Below are 26,357 nucleotides of genomic sequence, written 5' to 3' on the forward strand. Positions count from 1 at the left end.
CTCCCATCAAGCTTTAGTGTGACAATCAGTCTCTCAGATGAAATGGAACCTCAGTTTGATGTGCTTCGTTCTTGAATAGAATCGAGAGTTCCTTGTGGGAACTCATTGACAAAGGCAAAATTCTTCTGGAATTTTGTCCTACCAACACAATGCTGGCAGACGTCCTGACCAAGGCTTTACCTCGTGTACAGCATCAAGTCTTCCTAAAGACACTCAAGCTAGGTGACGGAAACCTTGAGGAGGAGTGTTGGGAAGCACAAGGTCCACATCACTAGCCAACCGTCAAGAGTCGTCACATCCTCTTGTATAGAACCACCAAGACGCAATGAAGTAGCTACCGAGCCATATCCACAAATCCTACATCCCGGCCTTGTGGAAAACCCCCACGAGTGCTTCTTTCTCCTCTTCCTTGGTCGTCCGCGAGAAGAAGTAATCCACTATATCTTCGCGCGCCCAGTCCGATTATGTCATCCAGATCGCTTGCATATCATCCCTGGCTTTTTCTAGAGGATCCATCTATAGTTTCAGGCGATCAAGAGCTCCCCAAGCTAGATGCGTTCTCATCCATGGTGCTGCAGACCTGGGATTGCCTTTGTCGCCCACATCGCCGCGCTGGATCAGGAAATCGATAGAGCGCTGGATCGAGAGATCGATCGAAAAAGCAAAGCCCTAGAATTTGATTACATCGTCCCTCCTTTAGGGCTTTATGCAAATGCTACAACAGCCCAGTGTCTCCTCGCTTCTCCTGGCGCTCAAGGAATGCGGCAGCGCGCGGGATCTCCTGCGGGGAAGGATCGTCCACGGCGATGCGATCCAATCCGGCCTCGCGGCGGACATCTTCGTCGCCACGACGCTGGTAAGCATGTACTCCAAATGCGGCAGCATGGCCGACGCGCGCAAGGTCTTCGACGCCATGCCCAGCCGGAATCTGGTCTCCTGGACCGCTCTCATGCTGGGATACGCGCAGAACGGGGAACCCGAGCTCGCGCTGGGACTGTTCCAGCAGCTCCAGCACTGTGCCACTTCGCTGGATCGATCGACTCTCCTAGCGGCGCTTACGGCCTGCCGGAATCTGGCTGCCAAGGGACAGGAATGCGAGAGCTTGAGAAGGAGCTGCTTAGAGAAGGGGGCGGACATCCATTGTCTTGCTGCGAAGAATGGATTGGAAGAAGATATCTTCGTGGCGAGTAGCTTGGTGGATATGTACGTCAAGTGTGGGAGCTTGGTGGATGCTCTTCGGGTTTTCCGCGGGATTCCACGCAACAATGTGGTCTCGTGGACTGCCATGGTTTTCGGCTACGTGCAAAACGGGGAGTTCGCGACTGGATTGGCGCTCTTTGCTCGGATGCAGCTGGAAGGCTGTGATCCGGGAGATCAAACTTTTGTCGCTGCGATCAAGGCGTGCAGTGGCTTGGCAGCGAAAGAAGAAGGCCGAAAGAGATATGGTTGCAAGGTGGTCGTGAAGGAAAAATCGTTGGAGAAAGGAAGAGTGATCCACTCTCAGGCAGCCAACTGCGGATGCGACCAATTCGTTACGAGTAGCCTGGTGGAGATGTATCTCAAGTGCGGGAGTGTGGTGGATGCTCGTCGAGTCTTTGACGGGATTCCACGTAAGAATGTGGTGTCTTGGACGACGCTCATCCTAGGATACGTCCAGGTCGGGAGACCAATGGTAGCTTTGGAACTTTTTGCGTTGATGCAGCAGGAAGGTTGCTCTCCGGATGCTAAGACCTTCGTTGTTGCCTTGCAGGCCTGCGCGAGCTTGGCAGCTATGGAAGATGAGGACGAAGGCAAGACGAAGAAGAGCTCGAAGTCATTGCTGCTGAGAAAAGGTACGAGCATTCATTTTCAAGCTGTTCAAGCGGGTTTTAGTTCTGATGTTTTCTTGGGCAGCAGCTTGATCAACATGTACGCGAAGTGTGGAAGTATCTTGCGTGCTCAGGAGGTGTTTGACCTGATGAAGTTTCATGACGTTGTTTCTTGGACAACGTTGATCCTCGGGTACGCTCAGAACGGAGAAGGTGAGCATGCGTTACTTCTCTTTCAAATAGCTCTTGACAAGAACTTGGTAAACTCTCAGAGCTTCGTTGCAGCTCTGAAGGCATGCACGAGTCCGCTGGAAGGGCTGGAGGACGCTGACGGGAAGCTGCTTAAACTCGAGAGAGGAATGGCCGTCCACTCCGAGGCCGCTCGAAGAGGCTACGAGCCGGACATCTTTGTGGCGAGCACACTAGTCGACTTTTACGCAATGTGTGGAAGCCTGGAGGATGCTAGCCGTGTCTTCAACCGGATGGAGAAACACAACTCGGTAACTTGGAAGGCAATGCTACAGGCTTGCGTCCACAACGGAGAAGCAGAGACGGCACTACACTTGTTCGCGTGCATGAACTTGGAAGGCTTCGTGCCGGACAGCGGGGCATTCAGTGTGGCTCTGAAGGCCTGCTCGAGCACCGGAGCACTGGAAGTGGGACGAAGTCTACACAGGGAACTTCGGATTTCTGGCCTGATGGACGACACAATGGTGGCGAACTGCCTGTTGGACTTCTACGGCAAGTGTGGCAGCATGGTGGAAGCTCAGGAGGTATTCAACTCGATTTCTTCCAGAGATGTGATATCTTGGACTTCGCTGATTGCAGGATACAGTCAAAGAGGCGAGATCGACAGAGTTTTCTGCCTGCTCCGCGACATGAGAGACGATGGCTTGGATCCAAACAAAGTGACGCTCCTGGCAGTCTTAAGCGCGTGCAGTCATGCCGGCCTGGTTGACAGAGGTAAGGAGTTTTTCTTTTCCATGGGCTCCAAGTATGGGCTAGCTCCAGAGCTTGAGCATTACCACTGTGTGATAGATATGCTGGGAAGAGCCAACCAGCTCGAGGAGGCAGTGGCGATGGTGAAGTCGATGCCTCACAAAGCCAACGTGGTTACATGGACGATTGTACTGACCGCCTGCCGGAAGTGGAAGAACGTAGAGGTGGGAAGAATTGCTTTTGAGTCGCTACTGAGATTGGATTCCAGGCACACAGCGGCTCATGACTTGATGGCTAACATTTTAGAGAATACCCAAGACAATGCTGCTGGGTTCTAGATCTGGAAGAACCCAGCGTTTTTCTGTTTAGATCTATAACTTGGGTATATGGAAACTTTCTCTTGCTTCTCTCCTTGATCGCTTAGCTTGAATAGCATTCCAGGAAGAGAAAGAAAGCACCTCTTCTAGCTACTTCTATACAAAATGGAAGAGCTCCTTTTAGTCGGAGGAAAAGATTTCTTCGCTCTCTGCGAGAGAGAATCAAACACTCACTGTCGAGGACACTCTGTGAGATGATTCTATGGCGTTTAGACAGGAAAAATCTCACAAGGAATGGCCCCAAAGCATCACTCTTCGCTCCCAGCGTATCAGCGAATGCCACGAGAGGCGCTGCATCGTGATCATTGGGGAGCAAGCATCCTTTTAGGGTTAGCCCTAAATTTTGCCCTTCTAAGTCAGAGGGGGATTTAGGGCTCTTGGGCTATGGCGCACGCTGCCGTGGAGGGTTTGGAGGTCGCGGCAGCTGTGGCCGAGCTCGCCGATGCCGCCATGGGAGCATACGAGCGTCGCAAGCACCACGCCGTGGCGGTGCAGCGGGATGCCGAGGAAGCGCTGGTGAAGGAAAGGGCCGAGAATGACAAGCTTCGCTCGGCGCTCGACATGTACAGGGATGTGATCCAGGAATTCTCGTCCAGGGGATTGCTGGAGCATATGCATCAGTTGAATGGGATGGATCCGGATCAGGTTAGTCGATCTCTCCTGTTCCCTTTTGGAGAATTGAGACGAATTGGGTCATTGTGGTTGTCAGCTGTGTGATAAACTCAAAGAGCGAGTCGATTCTCCCGAGTTTTTGGAGAAACTGGGAACGATTGTCACGTCCAAAGACAAGGAGGATGGCGAGAAGGAGAACACTTGGGTTGTCTTGGATGGGATGGAGGGGGCCGAGGATTACGTTGTGATCACTCAAGAGGATATTGTCGATAGCATTGCCTCGTACATGGCAAAGTACCTCGCAACTCAACCCAAAGCTCAGGTAACGCTCTTGCAAGTTTGTTTCTCGCGATGGCTTCTAACTTCTGGAGGTTTTGCTAGAACATGTCTCCGGATGAACTGCAAAATGGTAAAGCTCGATCGAAATCTCTCGTTTCTGTGTCTTCTATAATTCTCCTTTGCCGTGTGTCTCAGCTCTTAGCAAAGCGTTTTCCGCCAAGGACAAGCCGGGATTCTTTCGGAGGCTTTGGGGAGCGGGCAAAGTAATGTACACGATCGCGTCTTGGACCGCCACTGGCGTGGGGTAAGCCATGATTTTAATTTTTTTTTGCTACTTCTTCCTGGACTGAAGCTAAAACTTTCCTTGCTACAGGCTATACAGAAACCCGGTCCTTGTTCGAGCAGCTTTCATGGCAATTCGAACAACAGTGACTCTTCTCCTCAGACTTCTCCGCTAAAAGGCGAGGAACAAAATTCGCAAATCAATCGAATCGAAGCTAAAAAGCTTGTAAAAAATCTGTACATTATGATTTCTTAGCGGTTACAACGATGAAAATGGACGATGAATGGAAGACTAAAAAACCTTAATGGATTTCTTCTTATAAAACCCTAGGGTTTTAATTGTGTTTTCGAATAGATAGCTATGCCGGAGCTTCCCGAGGTAGAGGCCGCGCGGCGGGCGGTGGAGCTCCACTGCAAGGGCCTCATTTGCCGCGCCAGCGTCGCCGACGACACGACCGTGATCGAAGGCATGGCGCCGTTTGATATGCAGCGCCGCCTTGTGGCCAAGAGGATCGTCGCGGCGCATCGCAAAGGCAAGCAGCTGTGGCTGGAGCTGGACGAGCCCCCAAGCATTTGCTTCCAGTTTGGTATGTCGATTTCCTGGGCTACATTTTCCTTCCTCTTTTTTGTTATGTGTTCTTTGTGAATTTCCTAGGCTACATTGGATTGTTCTTTGCTTCCTTCCTCTTTTTTTGTGATAGCATTTTTTTCTTGTGAAAGTTTTTGTTCTAGTGTTTGCTCTGTGCAGGCATGGCCGGAGCTGTGTATGTGAAAGGAGTTAAGAGCACGAAGTATGTGAGGTGAGTGGTGTTCGAGTTGCTTTTTCTCTTTTGCTTGCAGCGCTTACATTTTTTGTTTTGGTGCTTGTAGGTCTGCTGTGAAGGATGAAGATGAGTGGCCCTCCAAATACTCCAAAGTTCATCTCGTGGTGCGTTTAGCTAGATGAATGTGCAATGTGCGCAACTTATCTTTGTTTCATCAGCTGGACACTGGTGTGGAGATGTCGTTCACGGACAAGCGCAGGTTTGCTCGGGTCCGACTTATACAAGATGTACGTAGCTCGTTTTTTTAATTTTATTTTGGTGGTTTCTCTGATGGCTTTTTCCGCCTTGAAGCCACGCTTGTCTCCGCCAATATCTGAGCTGGGACCGGATGCTTACACAGAGCTTCCGGATGAAACTACTTTCGCCGACTCTGTTGCGAAAAAGAAGACGGCTATCAAGGCTGTTCTACTTGACCAGGTGTGGCGATTTCCTCGTTTTGTTTTGTCTGACTGTTATCTTTGCTCCAAGCAGAGCTTTATCGCGGGGATTGGCAACTGGATTGCTGATGAAGTACTCTATCAGGTAGGCAAAAACTTTGTGTGCCGTTTCTGGTCTTACAGTTGTTATGGCAGTCTAGAATACATCCTGAGCAACCAGCGTCCACCTTAACAGCTATAGATTGCGAGCGACTTCGTGGGGCTATCAAAGAGGTTAGACCACAATCCCAGTTTTTTAATCTTTGTTTTTGCTTACTGGTCTTTAATTCCAAAGACTTAGAAAACTTAGAATTCAAGTGCATATACATGTAGGTTGTGATGACTGCGGTTGACGTTGATGCTGATCTTGAACGCTTTCCTAGAGATTGGCTTTTTCATCACCGCTGGGGTAAAAAGCCTGGCAGTGTAAATGGTGAGTTTCCTAAGAGTTTTAATATTGCGCATATGGCAGGTTCTTGAAACGGCCATCTCTGTGGAAGGCGATTCGTCCCATTATCCAGACGACTGGATTTATCAACACCGCGAGAAGAAATCTGGTGCTACTGTGAATGGTCTGCATTCTCATGCGTGCATATCGTTGGTGTTTTTTCTTTTCTTTTTACTTTTTCGTTTATCCACTTTGTTTTTAATCTCGGTTGGCACTTTTCCAGGGAAAAAGATCGAGTTCATCACTGTTGGCGGAAGGGTATGTGAACTTTATGTCGTGAGGCTCTTGGTCACAGTGTGTTTTTGGCTGTCAGACGTCTGCTTATGTGCCGGAGCTGCAGAAGTACGATGGGGTTCCAAAGAAGAAGACGCCATCGAGGAAGAAATCTATCAAGGGGAAAGTGGACGACGAGAATGAAGTGGAAGAAGAGGAGGAAGCCGCGCCAAAGAAGAAGGCTGTCTCCCGGAAGAAAAAACCCGTGGACGACGACGGGGAATCTGATGGTGATGACAAACCAAAGAGGAAAGGGGGTGCAGTGAAGGCAAAAAGCGATGACGTTGAGCAAGAAGCACCAAAGAAAAGGGGAAGGCCTGCAAGGAATCAAGCAAAGGTAGGCACTGTTCTTCCGGGTAGCGATGAGGAGCAGGATGAGAAAGTCAGTTCGGGAAGAGTTAAAAGAGGCCGGGGGGGCTCCAAGTCGCAAAGTGGGAAGAAAAAAGCGAAAGTGAGCTCCTCTAAGCAGTCATCGTGAAAGCGCGTTGATGGGCTTTCCAAAGGTGGTGAGGTTTGATTTCTTCGGTCTTTCTTTTCTAGCTGTGGTTCGAGAGTAATAGTCTACTAGAGCTGTGAAGTTCTCTCTCGGTTTTTTCGACGTTCTTACTGTTCGTCTTTGTGCAGGATGAGGCTAAGCTGGACGACGAGGACTTAAGTTATGGCCTCGGAGCAAAATGCGTTGGTGGTGGAAGTGGATTAAATCCGAGCACAGTGGCAGCAGCAGTAAGATCGCAGTGGTCATCGTTTCTCGGTAAGTTTCCGAGATTCAGAGAGGCTTGCCCCTCTTTGAATTCGTATCCTTATAGTCAGCAGCAGCAGCACCAGTGCTTTACGATCGGGATTTCTAGCTGTAGTAGCAACAGGTTAAGTGCGTTGACTCCAATCGTCTCTCGGGCTCCTTTGAGAGAAGAAGGGCGACTCGGGATTAAATTCCTGTCCTACGTTCTCCGAAAATCCGCCTACTTATAAGCAAATACAAGTTTTTTTCTAAGTTCTCGTAGTCTCCACCGTTGGATAATTTGGTGTGAAATCCTGTCCGTTGAGATAAAACACCATCCCAATCGTTCATTTGCTAGGGTTCTGGACTTAGGGTTCTAGTTCTCTCCAGCGCAGGCGGCTATGGTGAGCGCCATTCTTCTCTTTGCTCGTTCTTAGCCGGATTGTGTCTGTGCAGGCGAAGCGCACGAAGAAGGCTGGAATTGTCGGCAAATACGGTATGTACCGCTCTTGCATTTTCGTGTGCTGATTTCTCGTGCGCGCCAGGAACTCGCTATGGCGCCAGTCTGCGTAAGCAGATCAAGAAGATGGAGGTCAGCCAGCACTCCAAGTACTTCTGCGAATTCTGTGGCAAGGTGAGAGAAAGAGAGAGATTTCGACGAGGTTTTGATCTATTCCTTGGTCTTGTGTAGTTCGCAGTGAAGAGGAAGGCCGTGGGAATCTGGAACTGCAAGGATTGCGGCAAGATCAAGGCTGGCGGCGCTTACACGCTCAAGTGAGAGCCTCTTTCGCTTTGCTTTTGTTGCCTGTTTTGATCGAGATCTATTTCTCGCTGCAGTACTGCCAGTGCCGTCACAGTGAGGAGCACGATCAGGCGTTTGAGGGAGCAGACCGAGAGCTAAGTAGAAATCTCTCTCGCTGTGTTTTGTTTCAATCCGGAAGGAAAAATTTCAAGAGCCCTCTTTTAACTTGAAGTAGCTTGTCTCCCAGGAATCTATTTGATAGAAGATCGCAGTGATCATCACTTCTAGAGGAGGCTTGCTCCTCTTTGAATTTATCCAGCCAAAATCGAAGTGATCATCGCTTCCAGGAATTGCTCCAGCGTAACTCGCGAGAGAATTGATCCAGCGATGAATCGCGAGAGAAGCTCGAGTTTCTCCAGAGATCCGTAGAACGTTTTTCCAAGTTCTCGTTATTCTTCCCATACTTTGTTCTCCAAATCATTTTCTTTCGACCACCGTCCGACTGTGTAATGAATTTTACTGCGAACGATTCAGACACCTTAGATTTTCCTGGGCCGTTGGATGGGCGGGATCCAACGGCCGCGCGGGACCCAACCGAGGCCGTTGGATGTGGGCAAAGACAGAAAAGAGCGCTTGTTCGTAATCCAAAGCTATGGCGGGGGAGTCGAATCCAAGGCCACCGGCGAGGCCGCCAGCGCCCCCGTTGCTCTTCCAATTCCCGACGCTCAGCCCGCAGCCCATCTGGTCGATTCACGCCCAGGGGCAACAGCAGCAGCGGCAGCAAATGGCCGCTCCACCGATGATGCTGCCGCATCCACAATCGCTGGAGTTCCAGCAAATGCCGCAGCAGCGCTTCATCGCGATCCCACCGCAGCAGCAGCAGCAGCAGCGGTATCATCTCCAGCAGCAGCAGCAGCAAGGTGGGTTTCGTGGAAACCTAAATTTTCAGAGACCATCTCCAGCCCCCGACTTGAACAGCCCGGCCTCGCCGGCCCAGCTCGGATTCTATGCCCGACACCACCAAAAATCGCAGCACATGGTCTTCCTCGAGCGCGCCGGAGCTCTCGTGGATCAAACGACGTTCTTGAAAGAAACATCGCCTTTGGCGCCTGTTCTTCCGCCTCCTCCGCCTCCTCCTCCTCGAGCTCAGTGCCAGCAGCTCCAGCAGCCGCTCGATCTTTCCAAGCGCCATTTCTCCTCCAAGAACGAGGCGAGACAGGCAAAGAAATCAAAGAGAATGGAAATGCCGGCTGTGCAAACTCCGCCGCCGCCGCAAAGATCGAGCCCCTTCGGTAGAGAGGACCTGGAGCAGCCGGAATCGAGAGTTTATCCGGCTCCACTCGCGGATCATCGAGAAGTTGTCGCGGACGAGAAGCTCTTTCTCAGCACGCTCTCGAAGTTTTACGAAGCCATGGGTGGAACTCCACTCCGGTAAGAGCTTGCGATCATAAAAAAAACATTCTTTTTTCTATTGCTCTCGAGACTTTATTACTTGGTTTTCCTGGCAGGCTTCCTCGCTTCCATGGCAAAGACTTTGAGATCCATCGGCTGTATTGCGAGGTCTCGGAGCAAGGAGGCATGCTTAAGGTTTTCTTCTCGCGAGAAAGAGAACAATCCCGAAACTAGCTTCGTGTCTTGCAGGTTATCAGGGAGAAGAAATGGAAAGATATCGCCACAGCATTTGATCTTCCTCGAAACGTGACGAACCCCGTGTTTTTCCTGCGTAAAAACTACGAGACGTTTCTTCATCACTACGAGCAAGTGTATTTTCACAGAAAAACTGGAGCACACATTCCACCACCCGGTAAACAAAATTCTTTGTTTTTGTCGCAAAGCTGATCTGATAATTCTCAAACAGGACCTTTGCCAATGCCAGCTCCAGTTTCAGAAAACATCAAAGACCATGACTCGAATAACGATAGTAGCAAATTGAATCAAACTCCAGGTGAGTTATTTTCACGAAATAAAATAAATAAATAACTGTGACAATCTGGTATCTATGTTTTTTTTTTCTTGTAGCAAATCCAGCATCTTCACTCGGCCATACTGTAACCGGAGCCATCGAAGGAAAGTTCGAGCATGGATACTTCGTCACAGTCGTGGTTGGATCAGAGAAACTACGAGGTGTGATCTACAGTGTTCCTCAAAGTCTGGCCGAAGCACAGGAGCAATTCGCAGATGTAGAGAGCAACACTGCCGAGAATCCGCAGTTGCTGGATCCGCCCGACAAAAAAGCTGGTAACATAAAAGCTCGTCCTCCGAAGAAGGAGAAACGAAAGCGAAGGGTGGAGGGAATCAAATCGGTGAGGAATGGATACAACTTCTTCGTCGGGGAGCAAAGACAGAAACTCAAAGGCGGAGGAGGACGAGATGAAATGAGTAAGATCATCGGGGATCTCTGGTCCAAACTCTCGGAGGAAGAGAAAGAGGTTCGTCTTCCACTCTTTTACGGTGTTCTTTCGATCTAAGATAGGTTGTTCTTCGTTTTTCAGCCTTACAGGGAGATGAGCAAGAGGGACAAAGAACGATTCAGCCGAGAAGTGGAAGAAAAGAAGCAGCGAGAACTTCGCGCTTCAGAGGGTCATTTGGATTCGGGTCTGGAAGACGACGGTGGCGACGACGACGACGAAGACGATGACGAAAAGCAAGCTAGGAGCGAAAATACGGTCGAAAGATACAACGTTCAGCTCAACACGAACGAGCAGCAAATCGAGAACTTTGCTCCAAACTATTTGGAGCATCCGATCGATTTCACTCAGCACCAACAAGCCGATTTTACTCCAAACCATTTGCACTATCAACAAGCTCGTGTACAGGAGACGTAAGATTGGATAGAAAACTCACAGGAAACTCTAACTAGTTTTGTTCTACCTTTTTTTGAAGCTTATGTCCGTCGTGTTTATTTTTCTCTTGTTCCTGTAAGTCAACTTCTTTGTTTCATCCACACGCATTGGCTGCCGTCGATCCATGGGCTTGATCCAAGGGCTGCGAGGGGTTGGTAATGCTAACGCCGGGCTCGTGGAATGGAGGCTATATAGAAGCTGTGCCCATGCATTGCAGTGCTGGTGGCTTTAGGGATTTATTTTAGGGCATCGGGTTCGTGGATGGCGCTGGCGCTGGCCATGGCGCCGTGCTGCCGCTGATCGATGCTGCTGCTAGGTCACTCAAAGTTGGCCCATTCTCACGAGATTTCAGCTGCTGCGTGCCGTCTAAGGTGAGCGATGCGCGGCGCATGTCGATCTTTGGTGCTCATTCTGTGTTTCTCGTACTACGTCAGAAGCGCCAAGGCGACGGGAAGAAGAAGAAGCTCCGGTGAGGTAAGAATGCCGCTTTCTCTGTCTCTCGAGTATCTTTGCCTGCGCCGACTCTAGATTTGTGAAAGAGAGCGTGAAATTTCGGGATCCGGTGTGATGTTCGCAGGTAGAAAGATGCCGTCTGAGGAGCGTGGAAACGGGGGAGAGGCCCCCAACGAAGACCCATCACCGGAATGTAGTAACGATGCTGCTGCTGCTCCTGCCGTGGATGCTACTACTCCGGCTGATGCTGCTACTGCTGCTGCTACTGCTGCTACTGCTGGTGATGGTCCAGGTAAAAACTTTTGCTTGAGGACTTTGGTGCTTAGTTTGGATTCTTTTGCAGTGGCTGCCGACGCTACTCCGGCTCAATCTCCTCCTGTCGATGGCTCCAATGAGTAAGCTGTTTGGTGCTCTTGATATTTAGTCGCCTTGAGTGGCATATATGGAATTTTTTTTTCCCTCTTTTTCTTAAATGTTCCAGGTACATCACAGTGTACTTAAGCGAGATTCGAAAGGAGATGCAGTGTCCCATTTGTTTGGGTATTTCACACGGCTACCCGCAGTTTGGCTACAGTAACTTGTGGATTTTTGTTGCAGGTATCATCCGGAAGACAAGGACGGTTATGGAGTGCTTGCACAGATTTTGTAGAGAGTGTATAGACAAGTCGATGCGTTTGGGGTACGATGAGCGTTTTTCTTTTTCTTTCATGTTCGTGTCTAATAACTTGGGTGATCTACAGGAACAATGAGTGCCCTGCATGTCGTACCCATTGCGCCAGTAGGAGGTCTTTACGGGATGATCCGAATTTTGATTCATTAATTGCGGCGTTGTACCAGGATATCGACAAGTATGAAGAAGAGGTACGAAGCCCAACTTTTATGTTTATGTGCTAAGCTGTATGTTTTAACAGTATCAACTTTTCATCTAGGAAATGTCTTTGCTCGAAGAAGAGACGTGGAAGAATAAGCAGGTAACCATCTCGGTTGACCCTGCATCGCTCGCTGGTTGTTAACGTCGAACGGCTTCCAGATCCAGGCTGACATCGCGGAAACCGCCAAACGACAGTCCGAAGCACTCGCCAAACGCAGAACAGCTAAAGCCACTGCTGCTGCGATTGTCAGAAAGGCCCACGGTAAGTTCAGGCCTGTTTCAGGTCGAAGGGGGCGAGGCGGCTCCAGGCGGAGAAGTTCGAGAAGAGAACTTTCGCCTTTGGAAGACGAAAGTGACTATTATATGGAGAAAGACGTTCCTGTGGAGCCAAGGAGAACGTCTACTCGCAAGAGACAGAGACCTGTTACGTTTGACTCGTCGCTAAGTGTCAGCATTGAGGAAGAAAGTAACGACAGTGACGACGAAGTGGACGATGTCGTAGCTCGCAGAAGGCATGCATCTCCAGCGACAGGAAATGGAGACGCTATGGTAACCTGGGCAAGAGCTGGCACTCGCAGTCACACACGGTATGGAAGCGTTAGTACTGGCGCTGGAAACAGTGCCAGGCACCTGCGGTGTATGCGTGCTACAGTTCTACTTGAGTCTCTGGCCGCTGCTACGTACAAAGATATCAATGAGGTTTGTAGATTGACCTTGTTTTCTCGTTTTGTTTTCTTAGCAAAACTTATAACGAATTTTTATTTTGCAGCTCGATGTCCAGTTCAGTTTAATGCCGATGATGGATGACTCGAATGCCGCAAACAATCTTCCAAGTCTCGAGAGGCCTCACTTGTGCTGCTCACCAAAACTGTCTATCCAACAAGTTTGTTCGGTATGCTGTTACAAGTTTCCTTGTTTTAGGGAATCAGTTACTGACTGCTATCACTTGCAGTTTCTTATGAGTCACGACTTGTTCCCAATGGATACGGAACTCGAAATTGTTGCGGAATGTGATTGCAGAGATCCCCTCGTCCGTGAAAAACTGCAAAACAAGGAGCCCAGTGCCAATAGCGGGAAATTTGTGGAGATTCTCGACATGAATGCTACTCTAGGCGACGTTTATACTGCTTACTGGAATAGATACAACAACTTGGTAAGTCATTAGCGTCATTCTTCTTTGTGTAGTAACCTATTTCTGTTGCCCGCAGTCCTTGCTGTACCGGAGAAAGTGTCAATAACTTGTAACCCGTGACGCGTGAGCAGTGTACCATAGCAAGCACACTTTGTAGTCAGTTAGAGGACATTGAGCTAGTTTTTTGCATGTATATTGACGAGGAAACACTTTGCAGACACATTTTCTTCCTCGAGGTATGGATTGTCCACTTTGTTGAGCTTTAAAAGAGTTTTCTCCGCAGGTTTGAAGCTAAGATATGGATTTTTCTATCAACAAGGTTCTTCCCCACTCGCCTGCATGGCGGGGGAAAAGCGTGCTGTTTGATAAGAAAGTAGAAGTTACTAGGGACGAGCCCCTCGACTTTTCAGCAGCGTGGAAGCAGGAGGCTTTCAGAATGCATCTCCGGTGTGGGGGCATTGACCAGGCCGAGAAACTCTTCAGCAAGCTCCACACGCAGGATGTTATGCAGTACACCCTGCTCATCTCGGCTCTGGTCAGGGAAGGAAGATTTCACGACGCAGTCGGCTGGTTCCAGAGAATGCTGCTAGAAGGGAGAAAGCCAGATCGAGTTTGCTTCGTAGCAGTCGTGGGTGCTTACGGTGGGATTGGGAACTTGGACAAGGCAAAGTTTATCCATGGCTACCTCTACAGGTCTGGCTACGAGGCTGATATCATAGTCGGGACTGCTCTCGTCAACTTGTATGCCAAGTGCGGTAGCATCCGGAACGCTCGGCTCATGTTCGGCAGGATCACTTCGAGCTCGCCAGTGCTGTGGAACGCGATGATCACTGCGTATACCCAGAGCGGGTATGTGGAGCTCTACTGCGGCGAGGTTGTCAGCTTGTTTCAGCGGATGTGCTTGCAAGGGATCAGAGGGAACCAGGTGACGTTCGTCGCCGTGCTAAACGCCTGCGTTGGCCCGTCCATGGCGGAGGAAGTAGAATGGATACATGGGCTGGTGACCGAGAGTGGTTTTCAAGGCGAGCTTCTCGTCCAGACCGCGTTGATCAAGGCTTATGGGAGAGCAAAGCTCGCGGGGATTGCTACGAGGATCTTCGAGGGGATAGTGGAGCGGGACATCGTTGCCTGGAACACTATGGTGGCGGCTTATGAAGCCGCGGGTCACTTCCGCGAGGCCGTGCACACCTTCTGGCAAATGCGAGCCGAGAACCGAGTAACTCCAAACAGGATCTCCTTCGCGGCCGTGCTGAGAGCTTGTGCCGGTCTCCAGGACTCGAGGCAGACCGAGAGAGTTCATGGTCTTGCGATGGAGTTGGGGGTGGCTGGGGACGAAGAGGTGCAAGCGAGCCTCCTGGATGCGTATCTGGCGTGCGGCTCTCCAAGCGGAGCTCTCGGGATCTTTGGCTCGATGGTATCGCGGCCTCCTCGTTCGTGGAGCTCTGCCTTGCGAGCCGCGGGAGACGTGGTGGTGTTTAGATTGATGATGCTGGATCAAGGGGCAGCAGCAGTGGATGGAGTTACGCTGGGTGCTGCGCTTGGATTCTGTGAAACACGGGCTGATGTAGAGCTCGTCCGTGCGTGTGCTAAAGAAGCCGGGCTGGAATTGGCAGAGGAACTGGCTTGGCAAGATCCTGAAACGTTTGCATGAAAAGACAGAATTTAAAAAAGCTCTCTTTAGTAAACCTTTCTTTATCTTTGTCGTCAATGTCCAAATGCCAGTGAGCTAGCAAGACAAAATGGTTGTCAATTAACGAAATTCTTTTCTTTAAGGAAGAATATTTATTTTAAAATATTTTTATACTTGCTTTATTCTGTGCTCTTAAAAAACACTTTCACAACAAACAATGCTGGGGTAAATAAAAGATGGGTTAGATGAAATTGCATCTATAGCTAAGTCATGTCTACCCAATTAAAATTTTCTATTTTCATCATAGTTTCTTTTATATTGGTGAGCGAATAATTTTTATTATGTTTTTTAACCCATTTCTTCTTTGTAGTGGATTAATATTTTTGGTTATGGGGATGAATGTAATGGGCAATTTAATCTATCTTGTAGTCTTTTGACATGTATTAACAGGAATTTAACAGCTTCATGTTTAACAACTGATATCACCATTAGTGTTCAAACACATATCCAAATAGAAAATTGTGTTCCAGAGGTAACAAATTGTAGTGTGGGTAATGCTGGTGAGTTTACATGTGTGGATGCCGGAGGTAATGAGATAACTCAAGAAGTATTTTGTGAAATTGTAAATACTAATGGTCAACTCTCTTGTGTACCACATGATCCAGAGGAGCCATTTACTTGAATAATAAATAAAGTATTAAATTATTCTAAATTTATTATGTATGGTAGTAGATATAATAGTTTTTATTGTAGTATATTTTTAAATTTCATCAAGGTTTTAATTTAATCAAAATAATTATTTCATTAAAATGATATTAAAGTTAAACTGATTAGCTTATTACTAATATTAAACTACTGATAATGTTATTATTAACCACTCAACATCTCCCTAGTGAGTGTTCTTCACTGTTTGACAAAGATCTCTTTGATCTAATTAGATCTAGGATAAATCAATTGAGCTGGTGGGATTGAGCAACAGTTTCTTCTCAATCAGATTCAAAGAGCCATTGTAAGTGTTGGAAGCATTCGTTACCGAGATTTGAAATTATATTATGCTCTAAATTGAGTTCTAGTTAAATTCATATAATATTTGATTAAATGCAAAAATATAAAGAGAATACGGTTAAGGTACCACATGCTAAACCATATGTTACTCAGAAGAATGAAAGATATAGAACTTTTGCCAATGTTTCTTCATGCTCTGGACTTAATATGGCTCTAAGCCCAGCTCTAGTGTTTGGAATAATAGTGACTTCTTTCTTGATTCCTTAACATGCACAGGCAGAAGAGATAAAACTTGGAGAATATCCAGGCATATTCCTGGATATCAATATTCTTTTATCATAGAAGAAACAGATCACCTTGGGCTTGTATACCACCTTCGTACCAACTTCTACTCATAGCTGGAGGGCCAATTTGGCCTAGGATTATGCCACTTTCCAGGCGGAGGTGTTTAAGAAGCATTTCAAGCAAGGGTTTCTTGGCTTGGTCTTTACCTCACATGGTAGTGGCTAATCCCACTTCACCACGAAGCACTTCCGGAGCATCACTGCATAGGCAATGCTGGCTTGGTAAATCCACTGCGTCAGGGTCACGCGTAATGTAGGGCTCTGTTGTTTTTCTCATGTACTTGCAAATGTTGTCAAGATCAGGCCTCAACACCGAGATCATGCTCACAAGCCCCAAGTTCGAGATGATCTCTTGTCCCTCACCCCAAGCTCGACGATCACGACCAGGAGCTTGTGACCGTACGGCCTCACAAGCTCGTCCAGTTTTTACAAAATCTTTGACTAGAAGGTGGCATTCTTGATCTTCGAGCGCTAGCGGGAGTATCTGGTTGAAAAGCTGGCCAAACTCTCGAGCTTTGTCATAGCCAGCTCCCTCTCTTGCCATTCTTCACCTTGAGTAGTAGCTTCATGATCTGCCTCTCGATCATGTCTCACCCTCAGACATGTCCTATTACTTGACATCCTCAGCCTTCATCGGCAAACCATCCAGATTTTTCTTCAAAACACCATACTCTTGACTGTGATCCTCCTCAGGGATCGTATACGCTGGAACCAGAGTTGGAGTTTCCACAGTTGGCAAGCATAGTTGGGGCTGATATTGGCTTAAAACTTTACGTTTTTAGATTAACTTAACCAAGCATTTTCTTAACAAATAGTTTTGCCCTAAAATCTCCGCGCTAGGTCATGGCGGATCCCTCCGTGATCCAACAGGTGAGTAAGTCTGGATGGAGAGAATGCAGCACTCCCCCTTGGACGCTTTGTGCCTCGCAGGCTGTGGAGCAACAGGTGCTGACAGTTGCCAAGGTGATCGAGGAGCAGCTCGACGATGAGATCTCCAAGCTCGACAGGCTCGACGACGACGATCTGGAGAGGCTGCGCGAGCAGCGCCTGGCGCAGATGAAGCTAATGGCCGCCAAGAGGCAGCAGTGGCTCGCCCTCGGCCATGGCGACTACCAGGAGATCCACTCGGAGAAGGATTTCTTCGCGGTGGCCAAGGCCAGCGAGCGCGTCGTGTGTCACTTTTACAGGGAAAACTGGCCCTGCAAGGTACATTCTCCTCTTCTTCCCTTTCTCTCTTTCTCTCTTCTGTTACGCAGCATTTCTTCCTTCTCAGGTGATGGACAAGCATCTCAACATCCTCGCAAAGCAACACCTCGAGACGAGATTCGTGAAGATCCATGCCGAGAAGAGCCCCTTCCTCACGGAGAGGCTCAAGATCGTCATGCTGCCCACGCTGGCTCTCATCAAGAAAGGCAAGGTCGACGATTACGTGGTGAGTATAAATCAGCTTTGCCTCCATTCCATGCGAGAGCTCCAAAAACTTTTGCCTCGATCGATCAACAGGTTGGATTCGATGAGCTCGGTGCCACCGATGAATTCAGCACGGAAGAGCTGGAGGAGAGGCTCGCGAGATCGAGCATCGTCATGGCGGACGGGCAGAGCTCGCTGGACAGATCCAGAGAGACAGTCCGGCGAAATGTTCGTCAAAGCAGCCGCGATAGCGACTCCAACTCGGACGATGACTGACGGCTTAGTAGAACATAACAGAATATCCGTAGCGCTTGTCGAAATATCCTTTTCTTGCTTATCTATATATCTGGGGTTTTCCATTTTCGTTTTCTTTTGGGAATTTTAGGGTTCTTGAGGAGCGATGGGAGAGCGCAAGGTCTTGAACAAGTACTACCCGCCGGATTTTGATCCGGCGATTCTTCGGCGGCTGCCCAAGACCGAGAAGAAGCAGATCAAGGTGCGTATGATGCTTCCCATGAGCATCCGGTGCAACACCTGCGGGAATTACATCTACAAGGGCACCAAATTCAACTCTCGCAAGGAAGACGTTGTGGGAAAGGTATGTAGAGTTCTTGGGGTTACTCTCTTTGTATTTTCTTTCTTTCCTAGCTCGATCGGACACTCTACTTAGTATCTTGGGTGTACTGTGCAGACTTACCTGGGCATACAAATCTTCCGCTTCTACTTCAAGTGTACCAAGTGCTCCGCGGAGCTGGCTATGGTGACGGATCCTCAAAACAGTGACTACGTGATGGAGTCTGGAGCGAAGCGGAACTTTGAGCCGTGGCGGGAGCAGGACGAGGCGATGGAGAACGCGAAGAAGCAGCGGGAGATCGATGAGATGGGCGATGCGATGAAGGCGCTGGAGAACAAGACCGTGGATTCCAAGCAGGAGATGGACATCATGGCGGCGCTGGACGAGATGAAGTCGATGCGAGCGAGGCACGCTCAAGTGGACACGGCCGCGATGCTCGAGGTCCTGCAACGCACCGCCGCTGCAAACATGCAGAAGAGGATCGATGAGGAGGACGAGGAGATTCTACGAACCGTGGTTTTCAGAGTAAGTTCTTCCTTCCTTGTCGTTTTTGGTTCTAAGCTTTGAGTTTCTTTAGAACTCGGAGGGCTACGTGAAAAGGCTCATGGACGACGAAGACGACGGCGAAGATGAGCCAAGGAAGAAGCAAAACGTGGAAACGAATCCAGTGCCTAAGCCGCCATTGCCAGCGGCTGCCAAGAAAGCAAGTGGCGGCCCAAAGTTCATCATCAAACCAGTCGAGAAAAGCATCAAACCAGTCGAGAAGAGCAACGTAAGTAGTGCTGCTCCTCAAGCTAACGGTGCGCTCTCCTCGCTTGGGGCCTATGCTTCGGACGACGACGACGACGAGGAATAGCTCCAGAAGCCCAGGAGAAGTTCCCAGATCATTGGAGCTAGCTGCTAAGCGAAGATCATAGATACTTCACCGCAGCTCCATCGTCACAATCACGGTGGGAGAAACAGTAACTGATTCTATAGTTTGCTACTACTGAGAGTGAGAACTTTTCCAGGGTCTTTGGAAAGGACACACGCATCACTTCAGTTTGACTCCTATAATCCTACACTCTAAATTCTATCTTTTTTCCACCGGTAAAGAGTTTCCTTTTCCAAAATTCCTGGGTTTGAAATGTACAGTTCTTGGTCGTTCTTCCTGTTAGAATCCAACTAGAGCAAACGCTGTTAGCAAGATCACTCGCTCCAATCCCGCCGGGAAGCTGTTCAAGCTGCTGCTGCTGCTGCTGCTCGGGGTGGCGGTGGAGTTTTGCGGTATGATCGAGTTGACGCTGCCAAAAGAACAAATATCCATGATCCAATCCAAGTTCCAACCAAAGAATGAGATTAAAGCTCACCTCCCAGACGAGTAAATGCAACTATTATAGCCTGCAAGATCACGCAAGTTATAGCGATGGATGTCGATCGAAAGAAAGCATACTTACTTGGATCGGTGCTGGTGAGCGTGGCACAGCCATTGAAATCGCAAGTCCCATTCCCTTGGACGTTCCTCTGGAAGTAGCTATTGAACGCATAGGAAGCGTGCGATGCCACCGAGTCGGGCGAGTAGCAAGCCCCTCCCTGCTGGATCGCGGAGCAATCGGCATTGCCGATTCCACACGCCCAATTCAGCGCGGACTCCAGATCCGCGTCGCTGGCTCCACTCCTGGCAACGCACCACGTCTTGGCGATCGATCCATTCCCAGTGGAGGAATCGCGAAGCATGGTCACGCCCGAGACGTCGAGCTTGTAGACGGGCGTCTGGTTGGCGTGGAAGAGCCCCCACAATCGCCCGCCATCGCCACCACTCTTGCGATCCTCGCTGTAGAGCTCGTGGATGTACGTGTCCACCTCCAACCCGGGGCGCATCGGCGACGCGCGGTTGGTGAGGACGTGCTCCACCAGATTGGTGTTGAAGATCTCGGCCTTCTCGATCGTGGCGTCGGGCGACTCGCCCTTCCACGGCCACCCCGCGGCGCCGATCACCAGCGGCACGTCCGTGTGGTTCATCGCCGCCATGGCGCTCAAGGCCGCGTCCACGATCGCGTCGAAGAGATTGGTGTAGTTGAGCTGCGTGGTGGCGTCGATCGCGCCGCGGTTGGGCTGGAAGAGCGCGTACTCGATCGGCGTGATGCTGGCGCTCTGCTCGTAGATGGCGAGGGGATCCAGGTCGAGCAGGAAGTAGGAGTCGGTGGCGGCGAGGAAGTCGAGCATGGGCGCGAGCACCGCGTCCGCGAAGGAGAGGTTGAAGAAGGCGCGCGAGGGCGGGAAGGCGCCCATGAGGATGGTGCTCGAGTGGGCGCTGGTGATCTTGATGGAGCGATCCAGGCGGCCGGCGTGGACGAGCGCGCGGTGGAGGGAGCGCATGGCGGGGACGAGCAGCGGCGCGGCGATGGGGTAGCCGGTGAGCACGGCGTCGCCCACGACAATGCCGGTGATGTTGGTGTTGGGGAGGAAGGCGAGGACGTTGTTCTTGAGCCAGGCGGCGGCGGCGGCGGGCGAGGCGGCGACGCTGTGGATGGCGTTGTTTGGCAGCGCCACCAGGACCCGGATGCCCGAGCCCGCGAAGGCGGCGAGAGTGTCGGAGCTGGCGTCGTAGAGGCGGACGTGATCCACGCCCATGCTCGTGAGGAGGTCGCAGACGTGCTCCGGGCGGGGGAGATTGGAGACCGCGGTGCCGAAGCTCACACCCACGAACGCACCTAAACTCCATCCATCCATCCATCCACGGATCGATCGATCGATCGAGGACGAGGAAAACGAATATGAATCAATCGCGCTGTGATCGTAAAGGGTTGCTTACCTGAGGCGGAGTGGAGGAAGAGGGTGAGAGCCAAGACGATCGACGCCATCGCCGGGAGCTTCTTCTTCTTGGCGGAGCGCGCCTCCATTGCGAGAAGGGATGGATGAATGCCCTCTTTTGGAGAAAAGACCAAAAGCCCAAAGCCTGTCCTGGCGCTGGCAATAACTCCACAAGACTCTCTCTCTCCTTCCCTCGCTCGCTCGCGCAGAAGAATCTGTTAGGCTTCTTAGTTCATGGCGAGAAATGGATTATAGCTGGATTGCTCCATGGATTCACCACCAATTTGTTCGCCTTGATCGTGGAAAATCGACCGTTGTCACTCGCAATGCTGGAAAGAGACTCCCAGACACGAGATGATCAAAAAGCTCTCTCTTTCTTTTCCTTCCTTGCACACACACACACACACACACAACACAGAGAGAGACATACACAGGTACAATACATACAAAGCGCTCTTTTTCCATTTTATTCTTTCTTTACTGGCTTTGCTGTTACGTACGATGGAGAATAATCCTGCAATAATGCCTCGCAATACCACATCATTACCATTACTGGATCGCAAATCCACAAACCTCGAAAGCCATAGCACACCACCGTCGTTTGATCGATCGAAATCAATATCATACGTTTGTAAGGGTCTCAACGAATTGTATTATTTCATTATTACATTGATAACCATATTTTATCAATCTTAAGCTATTTATTATTGTTAATATTCAATATTATTGGTATTATCCGTCACCTCACTGGATTGTGGCACGGAAGTTTGACTGCAACGTCCGTCTTGTTGCGCTGCGCTGCGATGCCTGTCCCTGGCTCGACTGGCTGGGTAAAACTTGCCAGGTTTTTGATGTGAAATGTTCTGTGGTACTCGATTACCAACCCAAGTTGCCCTCCGGGACCAATATTTTCATGAATGAATGAGATGTCTGCCATCTTTTCTCTCTCCTATTTCTCCTCGGGAACTTTTGGCAAATGTATGGCTCTTGGAATTTCTTGATCTAAAAGATTTCTTTGTTTGTTGTTGTTGGCTTATACAAGCTCTTTTCTAGAAAGTATACAATTCTGTCACCCTGAGTGGCTGGCTTTTGGTTTCGTGCACACTAGAGAGAATAGGAACCGGGGAATCTCTCAAACTCAAAGACGCACTAACTGACTTGGAATACGATAGATGATTAACTCCTCCATGGCGGGTCTCACACTTCTGCTTCAAGCCAAGCATTTGTTATCGCCCCAGCTATTTGTTATTAGCAAATGCCACTGCCAGTACAGGCATTGCAAAAACCAGCTTACAAAAAGTGGGGCATTGCGAGAATCGAACTCGCGGCCTCTCGCACCCAAAGCGAGAATCATACCACTAGACCAAATGCCCATTTACACAATAGTTAATCGTTCTATGTCAATCTTTTTGGTGGTGGCGCGGGCAAATGCGAGTCGAGACTCCAAATAGGATCTCCTTCGCGGCCGTGCTGAGAGCTTCGGGGTGACTGGGGACGAAGAAGTGGAAGCGAGCTGCGTATCTGACGTGCAGCTCTCCAAGCGGAGCTCTCAGCATCTTTGGCGTGATGGAAGCGCGGCTGCCTCGTTCGTGGAAGTTCTGCATTGAGAGCCACGGGAGACGTCGTGGTGTTTAGATTGATGATGCTCAATTAAAGGATGGAGTGCTGCACTAGGATTCTGTCTCATGTGTGTGCTGTTTTAAACAGCTTGGTAAGATCCTAAGAGATGGTGAGAAAGGAAAAATATCTTGAGAAAGGACAATCCAACCCATGCTTCCAGTTGGGCACCACTAGACTATCATAACAGCATATAGATAGATAGATAGATATTCTCTGCTTATGTAGCAATTAAAGATGATTTGAAGATGCTTGCTGGCGGAAGAGCTCAAAATGATGGTGAACCATTCTTCACGTGGCTTAACTTCAGCTTGGTTTTATTTTGAGATCGATTTTCTCTCAACATGTATACAAAGGAGATACTTGTTATTTCACAAGATTTTAGCTTGAGTAAGTAGCTTGAGTAACAATAAAGGATTGTGTAGTTAATTTATATCAAATAAGACAAAACTAATTTAATTTAAATTAAAAATAAAAAATCTTTTTTTAAATACTTTAATATCTTATATTAGCTAAATCCTATGCTCTCTACTTTAGAAAAGCACTTCCATACAAACACTTTCATAAATAATTAGATTATTTATCATTTATCTATAAACAAATTTTGCTAATAATGTTCAAGAAACTAAATATTTTTCTTTTCCTCATAATATACTCTTTATTGGTGAGTAAATAAATTTCTTTTGTTTTCTAACCCATTTTGTATGTTCTCTAATCAACTTTTCTATCATATCCTTAGTGGACCAACATATTTGCTATTGGGGATGAATGTAATGGGCAATTTCTTGAATCTTGTAGTCTTTCCACTTGTATTAATGGATATTTAACAGCTTCATGTTTAACATATGATCCATTAATAAGTGTTCAAACACATATTCAAATAAAAGATTGTGTCAAAGAGGTAACAAGTTGCTCTGTTTTTGGTATTGGTCAATTTCTATGCGTAGATGCTGGAAATAATGAGATAACTCAATTAGTAGATTGTGGAATTGTAAATATTAATGGTGAGCTTTATTGTGCACCACATGAACCAGAACCATTTAATAAATAAAACTTATTAAGATTTTCTATATTCTTAATATTGAACATAAAAGAAAATTAACAAATTAGATTTATTATATTATTACTAATCTTATGTTTAACACAGCATATTAAAAGATTATGTTAAACAAATTGCTCTGAAGAGAACTCAATTAATAGATTGTGAATTTATAGATTCATTAAGCTCAACCGTTTAATGTTATAATCGCTATAAGAGAAAATAACCATTCTTATTGTGAATTGTTTTTTACTGGGTAAATTTCTGGGGCATTGCGAGAGTCGAACTCGCGGCCTCTCGCACCCAAAGCGAGAATCATACCACTAGACCAAATGCCCATTTAGACATCATTAATCTGTTTTAAAAATTTCTATTTCAGCCAGTGGAAGGACACAAGCTTGAGAGCAGCATTATGTATGGCATTCCATCACCCGAGTCGAGCTCCACAATCTTCTCGACTGCCCGCACACCTTGCTTGCAATCCACATGAAGCTTGCAAGCCGCGAGAATAGCTCTCAGCGCAAGCTCGTCCGGCTCGAAAGGCATGCTCATGACGAGCTCCTCCGCCTCCGCCAGCCTCCCTGCCCGCGCTAGCACGTCCACCATGCAAGCGTAGTGCCCGGTTTCCGGCCTTACGCCGTGATCCACCTCCATGGACACAAACTCCCGCCAGCCTTCGTCAGGGGCGCCCGTGTGGCCGCACAGCGCGAGCGTTGTCATGAAAGTGATCGAGTCGGGAGCGATCCCTTCCAGATTCATAGCGAGGAATGCGTCCACCGCCTCTTGGAAGCCGCCGCGCTGGGAGTGAGCGCTGAGGATCGCGTTCCAGGCGTGAGTGTCGGCTGGATGATCCTGTATCAAGCTCGAGTCCCCGAGCCTTCCAAATGTGTTGGTGACCGCTGTTCTGACTGCCGGATCGCCCAAGTGATCGTTCTCCCGGAGCAGCGAGTGGATGGTCTTTGCTCTTGAAAGGGACGAGCAGCCACAGCACGCCTCGAGAGCGGCAACGAGGGTCACCTTGTTTGGACGGACACCGTCGAGATCCATAGCCTGGACCATGCCGAAGGCTTCCTCGTGTAGATCGCACTCGAGCAGTGCCGATATCATCACGTTCCAAGCCGCAGCGTCCCTCTGATCCCGCGGTGCTCGATCGAACAGCAGCTTGGCATCTTCGATCCGGCCATTTCTCGCCAGAGCTGCCGTCATGATCGTCCAGGTGACGATAGACCACTCTGGCAGCTTCTCAAAGAAATCCAGCGTCTCGGAAATGTCCCCTTTCCCGGCATATGCAGAGAGCATCGCAGTCCACTGACTTGAATCCTTCTCGTGAATCGAATCGAAGATTCTTTTTGGAAAAGTATGGCCTTCCATCTTACCGGATGACACGATCATCGCATTTTGGGAGATCAAGCTCCACCTAGGCATCTTTCTCATCAGCTCCTCTGCCAATTCAAAATCCCCAGACCTGGCATTTGAAGAGATCATTGAATTCCACGACGCCTCGTCTCGTTGATCCATTTCATCAAACAGCTTCTTTGCCTCGCCAAGAAGGGAGTGATCCGAGAGCCCACTAATCATCGCATTCCATGAGACGACATTCTTCTCCGGCATCGACTCGAACAGCATCCTCGCCTGGTGGATCTCCCCGTTCTGGGCAAGCGCAGCAAGCATCGCAGTGGATGAGATCACATCAAAAGCGGGTATGAGATGGAAAACTTGCCTGGCGATCGCGACATGCCCGCCCTGCGCGAGTGCCGCGATGAGCACAGTCCAGGAGACAATGTTCCTGTGAGCCATTCGATCAAAGAACGACCTCGCCTCCCGCAAATCCCCGGCGCTGGAGCACGCCTTGAGGACCGCCGTGGCCGAGACAACGCTCTGCTGTGGCATTCGATCGAACACGTCCCGGGCCTGGAGAAGGCAGCCGTTGTCGCCATAGGCGGAGATCAAGCTGGAGCACAAGAATGCCGTTCTTCCCCAGGCCCTATCAAACGCCGCCCGCGCCGCCTCCACCCAGCCGCATCGGCCATAGAACTGGACGAGAATGGCCGCCAGGAACGCATCGCGGTCGAGGTCGGCGCTGGAGATGTCGGCGTGGACGCGCCGCCCGCCCGCCAAATCCCTCGCTGCGCTACATTGCTGCAAGCGACGCGCCAAAAATTCCCTCATCCATGATTTTCAGCGAGACGTAAGCATATTCTTAGAATCGTTTGATCTTGGTCAATATTTAGGGCTTTGAGTTTATATTTAAAATGGTCAACGGTCATAGTTTTGCATGGCGGCCACTTGGCGCGCTTCTTGATCGCCTAGGGTTCCAATCTATCCTCCGCGTTTGTTGGACCGAGAAGATCGAGAGATGGCGTCGCCTCAGCCCAAGCCCCCCGCCAGGCCCCAGCATGGTCCCGCCGCTGCTGTGCCGCCGCCAAAGAAGCCGGATGATTTCGCAGGGCGCCGAATCTCGCCCAAGATCGCCGCCGCCAGGGCCGCGGCCGAGGCTTTCCACAAGAAGCACTCGCCCAACGTTCTTCGCGAGCTCACAATCGGCCTGGCCTTAGGGTTCGCAGGTAACTGCCATGGTGATCTTGTTCTCTCTGGATTCTTCTTTCCCAATCGCGTCCACGCCACAATGTAGGTGGTGCCCTCTGGAAGATCTATCACCTCAACTGGAGGAGGCACTGCGAGGAGTTCTACGTTGGGCTGGACAAGGGGATCTACACCACGGTCGTTCGTCCTAAGACCAAACTCGCAGTAGAAGCTTGATCTGATATATCGGAGGTTAGCTTTTGTTTCTCTTAAATTCCAGTCTATATCTATGAACGTTTCGGAAATCTTGGAGAACTTTGAATTGTCTTTGTGGATCAAATTTAAGATTTGATCTTGTCATTCCAATCTCTTGACTTGTCTTTGATTCTATCGTTCAAATGTCTT

General features: G+C 49.2%; 12 protein-coding genes and 2 non-coding genes across 26 annotated transcripts; 10 read left to right on the forward strand and 4 right to left on the reverse strand.

Annotated features, from left to right (window-relative positions):
- Positions 1-680: 680 nt before the first annotated feature.
- LOC112346072 (pentatricopeptide repeat-containing protein At2g33680-like) lies at positions 681-3,154 on the forward strand. Of its 6 annotated transcripts, none has more exons than XM_024674093.1 (2): positions 681-2,971; positions 3,016-3,154. In XM_024674093.1, the coding sequence occupies exons 1-2, from the start codon at positions 707-709 to the stop codon at positions 3,031-3,033; spliced, it is 2,283 nt and encodes a 760-aa protein (XP_024529861.1). In that variant the 5' UTR covers positions 681-706; the 3' UTR covers positions 3,034-3,154. The 6 variants fall into 6 exon arrangements, with proteins under 6 accessions (XP_024529861.1, XP_024529857.1, XP_024529858.1 ...); XM_024674089.1 differs by having other exon boundaries at positions 681-2,771; positions 2,820-3,154; XM_024674090.1 differs by having other exon boundaries at positions 681-2,771; positions 2,847-3,154.
- Positions 3,155-3,453: 299 nt separating this feature from the next.
- Positions 3,454-4,622, forward strand: LOC112346074. The gene is made up of 5 exons (XM_024674103.1): positions 3,454-3,769; positions 3,834-4,058; positions 4,118-4,145; positions 4,211-4,319; positions 4,389-4,622. Exons 1-5 carry the CDS (start codon positions 3,509-3,511, stop codon positions 4,471-4,473), a joined length of 708 nt encoding a protein of 235 aa, XP_024529871.1. The 5' UTR covers positions 3,454-3,508; the 3' UTR covers positions 4,474-4,622.
- Positions 4,623-4,626: 4 nt separating this feature from the next.
- On the forward strand, positions 4,627-7,252 carry LOC9659229 (formamidopyrimidine-DNA glycosylase). Of its 6 annotated transcripts, XM_024674099.1 has the most exons (12): positions 4,627-4,884; positions 5,046-5,097; positions 5,168-5,225; positions 5,280-5,348; positions 5,413-5,538; positions 5,593-5,643; positions 5,694-5,771; positions 5,871-5,963; positions 6,010-6,109; positions 6,209-6,243; positions 6,299-6,595; positions 6,883-7,252. In XM_024674099.1, exons 1-12 carry the CDS (start codon positions 4,659-4,661, stop codon positions 7,225-7,227), a joined length of 1,530 nt encoding a protein of 509 aa, XP_024529867.1. In that variant the 5' UTR covers positions 4,627-4,658; the 3' UTR covers positions 7,228-7,252. The 6 variants fall into 6 exon arrangements, 5 of the variants coding, with proteins under 5 accessions (XP_024529867.1, XP_002969230.2, XP_024529864.1 ...); XM_002969184.2 differs by lacking the exon at positions 6,010-6,109 and having other exon boundaries at positions 5,871-5,970; XM_024674096.1 differs by lacking the exon at positions 5,871-5,963.
- A 74-nt stretch (positions 7,253-7,326) lies between these two features.
- LOC9659230 (60S ribosomal protein L37a-1) lies at positions 7,327-7,949 on the forward strand. Its single transcript, XM_002969185.2, has 5 exons — positions 7,327-7,380; positions 7,433-7,472; positions 7,522-7,610; positions 7,668-7,750; positions 7,814-7,949. The coding sequence occupies exons 1-5, from the start codon at positions 7,378-7,380 to the stop codon at positions 7,875-7,877; spliced, it is 279 nt and encodes a 92-aa protein (XP_002969231.1). The 5' UTR covers positions 7,327-7,377; the 3' UTR covers positions 7,878-7,949.
- Positions 7,950-8,357: 408 nt separating this feature from the next.
- Positions 8,358-10,662, forward strand: LOC9659231 (high mobility group B protein 15). The gene is made up of 6 exons (XM_024674095.1): positions 8,358-9,149; positions 9,227-9,305; positions 9,360-9,522; positions 9,577-9,663; positions 9,738-10,147; positions 10,211-10,662. Exons 1-6 carry the CDS (start codon positions 8,371-8,373, stop codon positions 10,541-10,543), a joined length of 1,851 nt encoding a protein of 616 aa, XP_024529863.1. The 5' UTR covers positions 8,358-8,370; the 3' UTR covers positions 10,544-10,662.
- A 62-nt stretch (positions 10,663-10,724) lies between these two features.
- LOC112346073 (putative E3 ubiquitin-protein ligase RING1a) lies at positions 10,725-13,312 on the forward strand. The gene is made up of 12 exons (XM_024674101.1): positions 10,725-10,932; positions 10,996-11,035; positions 11,139-11,306; positions 11,358-11,409; positions 11,496-11,554; positions 11,612-11,693; positions 11,755-11,875; positions 11,944-11,985; positions 12,045-12,584; positions 12,655-12,777; positions 12,838-13,038; positions 13,094-13,312. Exons 3-12 carry the CDS (start codon positions 11,147-11,149, stop codon positions 13,121-13,123), a joined length of 1,410 nt encoding a protein of 469 aa, XP_024529869.1. The 5' UTR covers positions 10,725-10,932; positions 10,996-11,035; positions 11,139-11,146; the 3' UTR covers positions 13,124-13,312.
- On the forward strand, positions 13,148-14,810 carry LOC9659232 (pentatricopeptide repeat-containing protein At1g11290, chloroplastic). The gene is made up of 2 exons (XM_024674102.1): positions 13,148-13,253; positions 13,301-14,810. The coding sequence occupies exon 2, from the start codon at positions 13,316-13,318 to the stop codon at positions 14,666-14,668; it is 1,353 nt and encodes a 450-aa protein (XP_024529870.1). The 5' UTR covers positions 13,148-13,253; positions 13,301-13,315; the 3' UTR covers positions 14,669-14,810.
- A 1,998-nt stretch (positions 14,811-16,808) lies between these two features.
- Positions 16,809-17,765, forward strand: LOC9659233 (thioredoxin domain-containing protein 9 homolog). The gene is made up of 4 exons (XM_024674140.1): positions 16,809-16,866; positions 16,927-17,202; positions 17,270-17,428; positions 17,500-17,765. The coding sequence occupies exons 1-4, from the start codon at positions 16,840-16,842 to the stop codon at positions 17,680-17,682; spliced, it is 645 nt and encodes a 214-aa protein (XP_024529908.1). The 5' UTR covers positions 16,809-16,839; the 3' UTR covers positions 17,683-17,765.
- Positions 17,766-17,776: 11 nt separating this feature from the next.
- LOC9659234 (coiled-coil domain-containing protein 94 homolog) lies at positions 17,777-19,074 on the forward strand. Of its 2 annotated transcripts, XR_002992280.1 has the most exons (4): positions 17,777-18,004; positions 18,098-18,505; positions 18,558-18,930; positions 18,991-19,074. XR_002992280.1 is itself a non-coding variant. In XM_002969189.2 (3 exons), the coding sequence occupies exons 1-3, from the start codon at positions 17,807-17,809 to the stop codon at positions 18,834-18,836; spliced, it is 885 nt and encodes a 294-aa protein (XP_002969235.2). In that variant the 5' UTR covers positions 17,777-17,806; the 3' UTR covers positions 18,837-19,064. The 2 variants fall into 2 exon arrangements, 1 of the variants encoding a protein (XP_002969235.2); XM_002969189.2 differs by having other exon boundaries at positions 18,558-19,064.
- On the reverse strand, positions 19,058-20,954 carry LOC9659464 (glucan endo-1,3-beta-glucosidase 3). The gene is made up of 4 exons (XM_002969430.2): positions 20,775-20,954; positions 19,417-20,673; positions 19,330-19,360; positions 19,058-19,263 (listed from the first exon to the last, which is right to left on the reverse strand). The coding sequence occupies exons 1-4, from the start codon at positions 20,860-20,862 to the stop codon at positions 19,134-19,136; spliced, it is 1,506 nt and encodes a 501-aa protein (XP_002969476.2). The 5' UTR covers positions 20,863-20,954; the 3' UTR covers positions 19,058-19,133.
- Positions 20,955-22,074: 1,120 nt separating this feature from the next.
- On the reverse strand, positions 22,075-22,146 carry TRNAP-UGG. The gene has a single exon. It is a non-coding gene; the product is annotated as a tRNA-Pro (tRNA).
- Positions 22,147-23,541: 1,395 nt separating this feature from the next.
- Positions 23,542-25,568, reverse strand: LOC112346081 (pentatricopeptide repeat-containing protein At4g16835, mitochondrial-like). 2 transcript variants are annotated; one of them, XM_024674138.1, is made up of 2 exons: positions 25,150-25,568; positions 23,542-25,079 (listed from the first exon to the last, which is right to left on the reverse strand). In XM_024674138.1, exon 2 carries the CDS (start codon positions 25,053-25,055, stop codon positions 23,805-23,807), a length of 1,251 nt encoding a protein of 416 aa, XP_024529906.1. In that variant the 5' UTR covers positions 25,056-25,079; positions 25,150-25,568; the 3' UTR covers positions 23,542-23,804. The 2 variants fall into 2 exon arrangements, with proteins under 2 accessions (XP_024529906.1, XP_024529907.1); XM_024674139.1 differs by lacking the exon at positions 25,150-25,568 and having other exon boundaries at positions 23,542-24,846; positions 24,895-25,136.
- TRNAP-UGG lies at positions 23,696-23,767 on the reverse strand. Its single transcript has one exon. It is a non-coding gene; the product is annotated as a tRNA-Pro (tRNA).
- Positions 25,569-25,778: 210 nt separating the features above from the next.
- On the forward strand, positions 25,779-26,351 carry LOC9660268. Its single transcript, XM_002969190.2, has 2 exons — positions 25,779-25,993; positions 26,062-26,351. Exons 1-2 carry the CDS (start codon positions 25,786-25,788, stop codon positions 26,187-26,189), a joined length of 336 nt encoding a protein of 111 aa, XP_002969236.1. The 5' UTR covers positions 25,779-25,785; the 3' UTR covers positions 26,190-26,351.
- The last annotated feature ends 6 nt before the right edge of the window (positions 26,352-26,357 follow it).

The sequence above is a fragment of the Selaginella moellendorffii genome, unplaced genomic scaffold, assembly GCF_000143415.4.
Source record: "Selaginella moellendorffii unplaced genomic scaffold, v1.0 SELMOscaffold_12, whole genome shotgun sequence".
Classification (NCBI taxonomy): domain Eukaryota; kingdom Viridiplantae; phylum Streptophyta; class Lycopodiopsida; order Selaginellales; family Selaginellaceae; genus Selaginella; species Selaginella moellendorffii.

What these genes read in the sequence shown, in the direction of transcription:
- LOC112346072 (XM_024674089.1), top strand. Translation starts at nt 707, where the DNA reads ATGCAAATGCTACAACAGCCCAGTGTCTCCTCGCTTCTCCTGGCGCTC. An exon ending in TGCCGGCCTGGTTGACAGAG is followed by an intron (nt 2,772 to 2,819) that starts GTAAGGAGTTTT and finishes GGCTAGCTCCAG; the next exon opens with AGCTTGAGCATTACCACTGT.
- LOC112346074 (XM_024674103.1), top strand. Translation starts at nt 3,509, where the DNA reads ATGGCGCACGCTGCCGTGGAGGGTTTGGAGGTCGCGGCAGCTGTGGCC. An exon ending in CAACTCAACCCAAAGCTCAG is followed by an intron (nt 4,059 to 4,117) that starts GTAACGCTCTTG and finishes AGGTTTTGCTAG; the next exon opens with AACATGTCTCCGGATGAACT. An exon ending in TGGACCGCCACTGGCGTGGG is followed by an intron (nt 4,320 to 4,388) that starts GTAAGCCATGAT and finishes TCCTTGCTACAG; the next exon opens with GCTATACAGAAACCCGGTCC.
- LOC9659229 (XM_024674099.1), top strand. Translation starts at nt 4,659, where the DNA reads ATGCCGGAGCTTCCCGAGGTAGAGGCCGCGCGGCGGGCGGTGGAGCTC. An exon ending in CTGATGAAGTACTCTATCAG is followed by an intron (nt 5,644 to 5,693) that starts GTAGGCAAAAAC and finishes TTGTTATGGCAG; the next exon opens with TCTAGAATACATCCTGAGCA. An exon ending in GGGGTAAAAAGCCTGGCAGT is followed by an intron (nt 5,964 to 6,009) that starts GTAAATGGTGAG and finishes CGCATATGGCAG; the next exon opens with GTTCTTGAAACGGCCATCTC.
- LOC9659230 (XM_002969185.2), top strand. An exon ending in TGGAATTGTCGGCAAATACG is followed by an intron (nt 7,473 to 7,521) that starts GTATGTACCGCT and finishes CGTGCGCGCCAG; the next exon opens with GAACTCGCTATGGCGCCAGT. An exon ending in GGCGGCGCTTACACGCTCAA is followed by an intron (nt 7,751 to 7,813) that starts GTGAGAGCCTCT and finishes TTCTCGCTGCAG; the next exon opens with TACTGCCAGTGCCGTCACAG.
- LOC9659231 (XM_024674095.1), top strand. Translation starts at nt 8,371, where the DNA reads ATGGCGGGGGAGTCGAATCCAAGGCCACCGGCGAGGCCGCCAGCGCCC. An exon ending in CAAATTGAATCAAACTCCAG is followed by an intron (nt 9,664 to 9,737) that starts GTGAGTTATTTT and finishes TTTTTCTTGTAG; the next exon opens with CAAATCCAGCATCTTCACTC. An exon ending in TCTCGGAGGAAGAGAAAGAG is followed by an intron (nt 10,148 to 10,210) that starts GTTCGTCTTCCA and finishes TTCGTTTTTCAG; the next exon opens with CCTTACAGGGAGATGAGCAA.
- LOC112346073 (XM_024674101.1), top strand. Translation starts at nt 11,147, where the DNA reads ATGCCGTCTGAGGAGCGTGGAAACGGGGGAGAGGCCCCCAACGAAGAC. An exon ending in CGTACAAAGATATCAATGAG is followed by an intron (nt 12,585 to 12,654) that starts GTTTGTAGATTG and finishes TTTATTTTGCAG; the next exon opens with CTCGATGTCCAGTTCAGTTT. An exon ending in GGAATAGATACAACAACTTG is followed by an intron (nt 13,039 to 13,093) that starts GTAAGTCATTAG and finishes TGTTGCCCGCAG; the next exon opens with TCCTTGCTGTACCGGAGAAA.
- LOC9659232 (XM_024674102.1), top strand. Translation starts at nt 13,316, where the DNA reads ATGGATTTTTCTATCAACAAGGTTCTTCCCCACTCGCCTGCATGGCGG.
- LOC9659233 (XM_024674140.1), top strand. Translation starts at nt 16,840, where the DNA reads ATGGCGGATCCCTCCGTGATCCAACAG. An exon ending in ATCCCTCCGTGATCCAACAG is followed by an intron (nt 16,867 to 16,926) that starts GTGAGTAAGTCT and finishes TGTGCCTCGCAG; the next exon opens with GCTGTGGAGCAACAGGTGCT. An exon ending in GCAAGGTCGACGATTACGTG is followed by an intron (nt 17,429 to 17,499) that starts GTGAGTATAAAT and finishes ATCGATCAACAG; the next exon opens with GTTGGATTCGATGAGCTCGG.
- LOC9659234 (XM_002969189.2), top strand. Translation starts at nt 17,807, where the DNA reads ATGGGAGAGCGCAAGGTCTTGAACAAGTACTACCCGCCGGATTTTGAT. An exon ending in AGGAAGACGTTGTGGGAAAG is followed by an intron (nt 18,005 to 18,097) that starts GTATGTAGAGTT and finishes TGTACTGTGCAG; the next exon opens with ACTTACCTGGGCATACAAAT. An exon ending in TACGAACCGTGGTTTTCAGA is followed by an intron (nt 18,506 to 18,557) that starts GTAAGTTCTTCC and finishes GAGTTTCTTTAG; the next exon opens with AACTCGGAGGGCTACGTGAA.
- LOC9659464 (XM_002969430.2), bottom strand. Translation starts at nt 20,862, where the DNA reads ATGGAGGCGCGCTCCGCCAAGAAGAAGAAGCTCCCGGCGATGGCGTCG. An exon ending in GCTCACCAGCACCGATCCAA is followed by an intron (nt 19,361 to 19,416) that starts GTAAGTATGCTT and finishes GTGATCTTGCAG; the next exon opens with GCTATAATAGTTGCATTTAC. An exon ending in TGCATTTACTCGTCTGGGAG is followed by an intron (nt 19,264 to 19,329) that starts GTGAGCTTTAAT and finishes TTCTTTTGGCAG; the next exon opens with CGTCAACTCGATCATACCGC.
- LOC112346081 (XM_024674138.1), bottom strand. Translation starts at nt 25,055, where the DNA reads ATGCTGTTCGAGTCGATGCCGGAGAAGAATGTCGTCTCATGGAATGCG.
- LOC9660268 (XM_002969190.2), top strand. Translation starts at nt 25,786, where the DNA reads ATGGCGTCGCCTCAGCCCAAGCCCCCCGCCAGGCCCCAGCATGGTCCC. An exon ending in CCTGGCCTTAGGGTTCGCAG is followed by an intron (nt 25,994 to 26,061) that starts GTAACTGCCATG and finishes GCCACAATGTAG; the next exon opens with GTGGTGCCCTCTGGAAGATC.